Here is a 9,683-nt window from a genome sequence, read left to right as displayed (position 1 = left end):
CACTTTTGATTTTCTCACCATATTAAATAAATAATTGTTAGTTGGTGAGTCTTTCCTTTCATAAAAGAACACGACAAATGATGGGAATTACTTTCTCTCTCTTCTTTTGAACATTGTAAGCAAGTCTTAACAAACATTGAATTATCTTAGCATTAAAATGTTTGTGATGTTAGGAAGCAGGAAGATCAGGATGCAATGTGACGGTTTGAGTAAACAGCTCAGTAAATAATCAAAATGAAATCTTGTATGAGTATGAGGAAGCAATTTCTTTAGATCACTCACTAAGAAGAAAGTACATAGCCGCAGGTGGCAAGCTGGAGGGCTGCGTCTCAATCCGCACACTATGCCCTACACAGTGTGCTTGAAATACAAGCCTTATCATTGGTCGAAATCTAATTTAGTACACTTTTAAATATATTTGCTGGTGTTGGGAAACAGCAGTCTTCCTCTGCTCCAGGTTAATATTTCCACTCTGTGATGCCTCATAATTTTCATTTGTTTACATTCACATTTCTAACTCTGTCTAGTAAATAAACTACAGACATGCATTATATGCACGGTTTACAGGTTACTTCGATTACTAAAACACGTGTGTGTGTGTGTGTGAGTAAGTGAGTGTTGTATTTCCACAGTAGTGAAACTGAAAGCTAAGTCTGAACTGGCTTGGTCGCTTGAACACTGGGAGGGCTTCTATTAGCAGTTCACGGAAGCAGCAGGACAGGATGTTCATTTTCATCAACAGTTCGTACTAGACGCTTATTATGTTAGATAAATAATAAATAAAATGAAATCTTAAGGTAAGTGAGGTTTTTTTATTGTTTTACACAGTTTATATTCATTGTTTACAATGAACAATTGCTTCTTAATAAAAATCTTTAATGATAATGCTAACTGTAAATATATGTTTTTGCATAAAGTAGTAAACTATTTAAAATGATTGTAATCAGGGCCGGCGCTAGGGGGGGGCTGAGGGGGGCATTGCCCCCCCAAATTGTGTCTTTGCCCCCCCAAGCAAAGCAGTCCAGAACCGGGGCTAGGGGGGGGCTGAGGGGGGCATTGCCCCCCCAAATTGTGTCTTTGCCCCCCCAAGCAAAGCAGTCCAGAACCGGGGCTGATTGTAATGCATTTTAATTAGTTAAGAATACAGAACTGCATTCTGTACTTCCATATAAGGGTGATTCTTCAATTGTGGGAACTTTTACTTCCCTAGGTTATAAATTTGTGTTAAAAATACTTTAGGTATTAATACAAAATATTACAAATATTTTAGGTATTAAAAAGATCATTCATTGCATCACTAAAAAAAATTACATACCAAAGTAATTATGATTTCCATTTTTTATGATGATTTAAACATCAATATTTTGCTACTTTGGTCTTGTCCCCAACCCAGACTTTAAAACTTCTCTGCTCCAATAAAATGCTAAAAAGTGATCAGTTCATTATAAAAATCACAATATGCGTTTTATAATAACTTAAAAAGAAACAAAATGTAATTTTTTTTTTCCAGATTTGTACAACCTATGCATATTTTTGAGCAATATATTACTGTCCCCACACTCTAAAAAGTCATGTGTTAAAAACGACACACACTGTGTGGAATTTCAACACATGTACGGAGTGTGCTCAGGGACGACACATACTGTGTTGATTTAAACACAGTAAATGTGTCATCCTGTTTTTGCACACCCACCGTGTTAGGATACTTAACACACACAATGTGTTGTTCTCACACAATGTGTGTTGATTATGTGTAATCAAGAAAATGGGTAAAATAAAGACGAATACACATGTAGCCATTTTATTTTACTGTATAATATTACAAATGTTTAAATAACATTCTTTTTTGTGACAATACATTAAAACAAGATCAAACAGTTTAACAGTAAATGTACAAAATATATCTTCCTTGAACTTTCTTTTCCATTCTTAAAGATGGTTGCAAAAACTCGTAAAACGACTGCTCCTCTGTCCTAAAAGAAAGACAAAACATATCATTACAAGGTACTGTGTAATCACAATACAAAATATTAACAAATTATTAAACAAGTCACCTGAAAGCTACAGTTACAGCATACAAGCTGTTTCCTTTACCAGAATAAAGTAAATCGCATGATGCATTTTGGAAGGGTTGTGCTTTACCCTAAATATATCCACCACTACTACTTTAATGCTAATAACAATAAGCAATGTTGCTGACGATTCGATTTAAGGAACCGATTCTTCCGAACCGATTCTGCACTTCCGAACCAACTGCATTAGGACCACTAATGAATCAATCGATTCAGTTTTTCGATTCGTTTAAACGGATGATTTAAAAGAACCGATTCAGTAAAACGAACTGAGCTAAACTAAGCTAAAACAAATGTTAAAATGATTAAAATTCGCTTCTCATAATGAGATTTAACTTAAATAATGTTACTCAATCGCTGTAATCACAGTCAGTTAAGTAAATTACCTTGAGAAAACGACAAACAGAGGGTTGCTGAGGTAATTTTATCCAGTCAGTCTGTTTTGGTGCCATTTTGAGCAAACTAAAAGTCCAATTAACGGTTAGCCAGTTGGCTAACGATAAATAATACCAATAAAAAGAAAGACTAGTCAGGTTTAACAGAACATTCATTGCTCAATAGGAACAGAAAAGCAACACAGATATACAGTACTTGATAGGAGAAATGTGATTGGTTAACGCATATTTTTATTTATTAATTTATTTTAAATCTTACATGTGAAATAAATAATCTATGTTTTTAGTCATAAATGCCATTATTTTATCCAACAAATTTAAGTAAAATTGAATAAATGTATATTTTTAAACAATGTATTTTCTCACAGTTCTACACATAAATGTGTAGACTAACTATTGGAGTTACTTTACACGTGTCTGTGTAAAAAGGGGCCAGAAATGACACATTACTTCTTAGAGTGCAACATTATCATCATTACCGCAACAGTGTATGGTTTCTGTAGGGAATCATTTGAAGGTAACACTTGTTTATGTTGTAACCATGGAAACAAAGACTCGCAAGGAAGCACATGCCAGCCATGAGAGAAGATTGACATTTTAATGTTATTTAATCATGTAATTTAATCATGTATTCCACCTGATCATAGAGTATATTTATTCAGCATCATTACCATTTACATCAATATGGCAGTACTTTACCAAAAAATAAGAAATTTACACATTATTTATATGTATTTAAAGTGCATCTTGTACTAGCTGTTGACTAGCTTTAGCAAATCCATGGCCTAGCTAGTTTTGTTCTTAAAAAAAGTAAAAATTGTCATTACCGCAACACGTCATTACCAACACATAATGACATTTTGCTATGCCACTTCGCAAAAAAATATGAAATATTAAAATTCTATATAAGCTCAATTGTAGCCATCATTAAGTATTTGCTCTAAAGCATGTAAGCATTATCTTGACATAATTGAAACTAAATTATTACTAATTTTATTTTTCAAAAGATAAGATGGTAAAAAGAGCCCGCAATTGAAGAATCACCCATAAACATAAATAATAACAGGTTGTAACCAAGCTACACCTACACAAGTACAAATAGCCTACACTCCTGTAATGCTTGACCTGGGTGTTATACCAGAAATCAACTTATGCAACAACTCTTCATTTCTCTGAGCTTAGGATTTATTTTTCAGCAACTGGGATCAGCGTCACTGTCTGTTGCTATAGCAGCTTAAACTGTAAAATTAACCTGCAGAAACATGTCAGCGCTATCAATAATAATCTTAAGCCCTTATATTTTAATTAGTCTATTATTTCTAGCAAATCTATTTTATTTTGGCACACATTATTGCATTGTTTGTTTATCTGAAATGTATTGTTTATTATCACGTTATGACATAATAATTTAACAACTTTTATAATAGTTTAATATCTCCAGATTTTTATTTACATGTGTGGCATTTAGCAGATGCTTTTATCCAAAGCGACGTACAGTTGAATACAATTTGAGTAAGTTGAGTAAGTTAAGGACTTTGCTCAGAGGCTGGCAACTTGCATTTGGTGGGGCTTAAACTAGCAACCCTCTGATTACTAGTTCAGTACCATAAACACTGAAATACCACTACCCCTTTAGATATATATATATATTAAGACACACATGCCATTGATCAGTGGTCCTTTGCCACGGAAGTTCACTGTCCTTTAATTATTGTATTTATTATGTTTTTACCATGTTAATATGACACCATTATTAACTTTAACTATTAAAATGATAAAACATTTATTAGATGTATTAGAGCTCTATTAATGAGCTTTAAATTGCAAGCACATCATGCTACATTAAGTTTACTAAACTAGGGTTTAAGTTCAAGACTAAGTTTTGTGAAACCCATTTACTGAAATACCCCATTGCCACTCCTAAATTGCCTCTCCTAAATGGTTTGTCTATGATTCATTTAATTCTGTTTAGAATAGGATCTCTTTCCACCCTCAGTCCTAAATCAGTCTTGCTGTCATAAGTCATTGTTTGAGAACTGAGCCTTGATTCTTTGTGTAATTTGTATAATTATTATGTGTATAGTCTTAAGGCATTTCCACATAGCAAGCTTACTCAGTAAGCCTGTATTGTTGTAAGTCTGGTCATCTTCATCAGTTATGTCTCCTCAAATTAATCAACTATTTTATTAGTTACTGCCAATACATATACCCTTTTGGACAAACCTAGTTTAAAAAGTTCTGTGGAATAAATTTTGTTGTGGGAATTCAAAATAACCCTTAAAGATTGACACAGACAATTGGAGTAATAGTAAGAGCAAAAAGTCAATTTATTACTCGGCTGAGGACCCATCTCATAATATAAACACACACATGCCTTTACAGCAGAGAAGGGTGGATACCGTTTGCCTTATCTCATTATTTATACCCCTTTACTGCACCCCCCCTCCCCCCCAACCCAGCTCAAGGCCAACTTCCCACACCAAACTTGTTTATCATTTTACAACAATGGTCAGTTTGTTGCTGTGTGTATGTGTGGGTGTGTGTCAAGGTCAGTTTTTGGAATTCTGAAACCTTTAAAAAGTCACTTCTACTTCTGCTAATTGTTCTAAGAAAGCAGAAACGTATGAGTTATGTAAAGAAGTATTAAAATTAGGGCTGTCGTTTAACGCGTTAATTAACGCGATTAACGCGTTACATTTTTAATCGCGATTAAAAAAAATTATCAAGATTAACATTTTTAATCTAACTATTTTTATTTGGCTGTTTGTGCCACGTAAATGTGTGTCTCTGTGGTAATGAACTGTATTTCAGATGAATTTAGATGTAAAGCGCATGAACTGTACACAGAACTTTACAAACACAGTATGCAAAAGCAGTATGTCCAAACTCCGGGGTGTTCTGTCCACACCGGATCTGCTTTTATATGGCCCGCATCTTATGTTTTAAACTGCATTACTTGTGACCCGCCAGCGCAGTCAAACAGAAAAATACCAGAGGCAGGAAGTGTAACTTCTGAGTGACTTTTAATTCATTCTGTTCAGCCATCAGCATATGCAATTTGTTGAGGGGGCCCAAATATTTTTTTTTTTTTAACTGGGGCCCATGAGCTCCTAGTTACACCACTGGTGTTGCATCTAAAAATGGTTCTTGCAATAAAAATTTGCATAACTGTTCAAATTTTGCTTAATTATCAGTTTGCGATTAATCACGATTAATGTGGCTCGCATGACAGCCCTAATTAAAATATAAAATTTCCAGTCACAATTTTTATATTATTTTATTAGGCTGAAACAGTACTCACAAAGCAAATTTCTTTTTAATGTAAGGTTCTTCAAACTACTAAACTTCAAGCTTAAAATAACACTATTACATGTTGATAGCCCCTATATGGAGAAAAGTATTATTTTTTAAATTATTTTTAAATTCATGTGTTTCAGCCACAGTTGCTAACAGGTGTAATAAATCTTTCCTGGTCTAATATCTTCCCTGTGCCACCATAACTGTGTCATAAAAGAAGCTTGGTGTAGAGAAACTCCAGTGGTCTGAACAGAGCCCTTACTTCAGCCCCAATGAACAGCTTTGAAATGAACTGGAACATCAATTGGGGCTTTCTTATCCAAAATCAGTGCCCAGTCATACAAATGCTCTTTTGACTAAGTCGGCACAAATTCCCACAATCATACTTCAAAGTCGTGTGAGTCCTTGTTTCTACACTCACTGTTCATGTTATCAGCTCCACTTACCATATAGAAGCACTTTGTAGTTCTACAATTACTGACTGTAGTTCATCTGTTTCTCTTCATGCTTTGTTAGCCCCCTTTCATGCTGTTCCTCAATGGTCAGGACAACCACAGAGCAGGTATTATTTGGGTGGTGGATCATTCTCAGCACTGCAGTGACACTGACATGGTGGTGGTGTGTTAGTGTGTGTTGTGCTGGTATGAGTGGATCAGACACAGCAGTGCTGATGCAGTTTTTAAACACCTCACAGTCACTGCTGGACTGAGAATAGTCTACCAACCAAAAATATCCAGCCAACAGTGCCCCATGGGCAGCGTCCTTTGACCACTGATGAGAATGATCCACTACTTAAATAATACCTGCTCTGTGGTGGTCCAGTGGGGGTCCTGACCATGTAAAAACAGGATGAAAGCAGGTTTTAAAGATATGTAGAGAAACGGATGGACTACAGTCAGTAATTGTAGAACTACAAAGTGCTTCTATATGGGAAGAGTGTAGAAACAAAGAGGTAATTTTAATGTTATGGCTGATGATCAGATATATACATACAGTATGTGTGTATTTTATTATTATTATTATGTCTTTATTGGTTGTTTTAAAAATAGATTATTAACCTTCTCTTCATGGGTGATGTTTAACTGCATGTGTAACATAAAATTGCTTTATATAAATCTGCAGTTTTTATTTTGATTCTTATAGGTCTGTGACTATGTCTCGTGATGAAGATATCAACATGTTACACATACTACAACAGACGCTTGACTTGTGTGTATGTTGTAATCAGTGCTGTAAAGGAAGGACCGAGATTTCCTTTGATCTTGTGACTCATTCCCATCAGTGCTCTAAAAACATTCTATTAGCCAGAGACAAAGGTGGTAATAACCAATGGAAGCAAGTGGTCTCACCACCAAAATTCCCAAAACCTTCGACCTATGCAGTTTGCTGGTTTTATGCTGAGGGAAGGGGTTGCAAAATGCATGAAGATAAATGCACCTTTGCCAGAAGTAATGAAGAAGCTGCAGTGTGGAATTTCATTAAGAAGGAATGCATTGATCTTAGTCAGCTAATCAGTTTAGTAAACAATAATGCCACAACTCCAGTTCAGCAGGAAACATTAGGATGTCATTTAGTACTGAAAAGATTTTTTTCTAGATTCCAGGGAACATTTGTTGAACTCTGTAAAGCCTGTTTTCATGACAGTCCTCAAAAAATTTCAATGAAAGTGTCAGACACATGTGCATCTGGACATAGCTGGCGTCCTGTTCTCATATTTTGCCATAAAGACGAGCAGACAAAAGTCTATAATGAGATCAGGCCCATCCCAAAGCGCAATGTCCGACAATGGAAGCTCTGTAGATATGTAAACAAGGGAGAGCCATGCTGGCATGGTGCTCATCGATGCTGGTTTGCCCATAGTGAAATAGAGATTGCTGTGTGGATGTCAGAGAGTAGTGGAAGTGTGAATCGCCCAGCTTTGCTTCGTGCTTCCCAGATGCTGCAGACACAGGCATCTGCGGCTAACTCAGGTGCGGCATTGCAAGAGCAAAAACAGCAGCACTACTGTCATGTTTGTAGATGTCAGTTCTCAGGACATGAAGACTTTATGAATCACTGCTTCAGTGCAAAACACAGGAAAGTGATCTTTGAAGATTCAACGTCCACGTGGAGATTTCGTGACCCACCACCAACAAGCAAGTCTTTTAGGCTGTGTCGAAGGTAGGAATTCATTTTTATAATACAGTTTTTTTTTTTATTGTAAGTGTAATGTCTGAGGTAACTATAAAATACGGTAACATTTTACACTTTTTCTCAGATTGACGACTTGTGAGTATGGCGATAGCTGTGTGAAGGCGCACAGTGTGGAAGAACTTCAGGAATGGATAGATCGACACAGAGATGCACGGAAGAAAGCACGAGCTGCATCTATGCAGGGTCTTCTGTCTTACCAGGACTCTCTACTAGAAGAATACAGGCAAAGTGAAAAGAAAGAAACAATAGTATGCAAAGCCTTTTATTGTTAATTTAGAAAATACTTACTGGCCACATCAATAATGAACATTTATTTGGTAATATAAAAACATGTCAAATAATAATATCACATGCCGCTCAGGTGGCGCAGCGGTAAAAAGACACGCTGCAACCAGAGCTGGATTCCAGATACATCGTATCGAATCCAGCTCTGCCTTACCGGTTCGAGGCTGAGTGGCTGTATGAGCAACGATTGGCTGGTTGCTCTGTTGGGGGGCGGGACAAAAAACGGATGTGGGTCTCTCTCTGTCAGAATGCGATTACGACCTCTGCCGGCTGATTAGAGGCGCCTGCACAGAGATGAGAAAGAGTGCCCTTAGGGTGTGTCTCTCCGCATGCAACACTAGGTGGCACCACACTCATCATGTGTGGGTGGCAAAAATGCATCCGGCTGCTGCCTATGTTTCGGAGGGGATATGGGTTAGCTTCGATCTCCTCAGTCAGGGCAGGGTTCGGCATAGACAGAGAGGAAGCACGATGCAAATTGAACAATTGGATGCGCTAAAAAGGGGGAGAAAAGGGGAAAAAAATAAATTAATTTAAAAAAAATAATAATGATATCACATTATAGTCAATTTCAAGTCAATTTTATGTGTATAGCACTTTTTACAATGAACATTGTCTCAAAGCAACTTTACAGAATCCAGGACCTACAGACCAAAAATCTCTGTTGAGCAAGCCAAGGGCAACAGTGGCAAGGAAAAACTTCCTTAAAATTACAGGAAGAAACCTTGAGAGGAACCAGACTTAGCAAGGACCCATCCTCCTTGGGTGGCCTGGAGGATAATTTGAATTAATTGGATTTACCCAAATCATACATACACAAAATTAAATTAAACTAAAAGTTAAAAAAAATAATTGGAGTTCTTCATTATTTGTCTGTTATAAAGTCCATAGTGAGTTCTTGACAATTTTGGTGCAAACAAGCTAGCTGGAGCAGCATTGTTGGCACAGCAGTCTCGACGTGCAGTCTTCAACCTCAGGTGGCTAAACAGGTTTCCGTCAGAACCACCTTGGGGTAAATCAACAGAAGATGTAGTTAAAATGTGACATTATTAAGAGTAAAATGTCAGTTTTGCAGAGAGTAGCTTTACACTCCAGCACCCCTAATTATTACAGCGTAACTAAAAGGGAGAGCGAGCAGGTAACAAGGTCATAAAGGCTTTCATAGGACATCAGTCCCCACCTCCCCACCATCATCAAACCTGAGTGATCGGACAAGAGAGGCAGAACGACAGCAACCCAACAATCCTGATCACCATAAGTTTTTATGACCAAGAACCCCCAAGCTCTGTGCCTTTGTCTGTATTTGGGGTGGGCAGCTCCGGTCCTGGAGGTGAGAAGCCAGATGCAGCCAGAAGCCAACACGCAGCGCCAGTAAATCTGACAAACATGACAGCACCAGACTGCCCAGACCCCAGACATCCAGGACTGGAGCCACACACCC

The 9,683-nt window shown here is 37.1% G+C and overlaps 1 protein-coding gene across 1 annotated transcript; it reads left to right on the top strand.

Annotated features, from left to right (window-relative positions):
* Positions 1 to 6,917: 6,917 nt before the first annotated feature.
* On the top strand, positions 6,918 to 8,229 carry LOC134316731 (3'-5' exoribonuclease HELZ2-like). The gene is made up of 2 exons (XM_062997161.1): positions 6,918 to 7,924; positions 8,022 to 8,229. Exons 1-2 carry the CDS (start codon positions 6,918 to 6,920, stop codon positions 8,227 to 8,229), a joined length of 1,215 nt encoding a protein of 404 aa, XP_062853231.1.
* Positions 8,230 to 9,683: the final 1,454 nt, after the last annotated feature.

Source organism: Trichomycterus rosablanca, chromosome 6, assembly GCF_030014385.1.
Source record: "Trichomycterus rosablanca isolate fTriRos1 chromosome 6, fTriRos1.hap1, whole genome shotgun sequence".
NCBI lineage: Eukaryota > Metazoa > Chordata > Actinopteri > Siluriformes > Trichomycteridae > Trichomycterus > Trichomycterus rosablanca.
Note: the sequence above shows the minus strand (reverse complement) of the source record. Positions and strands in the feature narration are given on the sequence as shown.

Excerpts from the sequence above, each read along its gene's own strand:
- LOC134316731 (XM_062997161.1), top strand. The coding sequence starts at position 6,918 with ATGTCTCGTGATGAAGATATCAACATGTTACACATACTACAACAGACG. Across the intron at positions 7,925-8,021 it reads TCTTTTAGGCTGTGTCGAAG|ATTGACGACTTGTGAGTATG; the intron begins GTAGGAATTCAT and ends ACTTTTTCTCAG.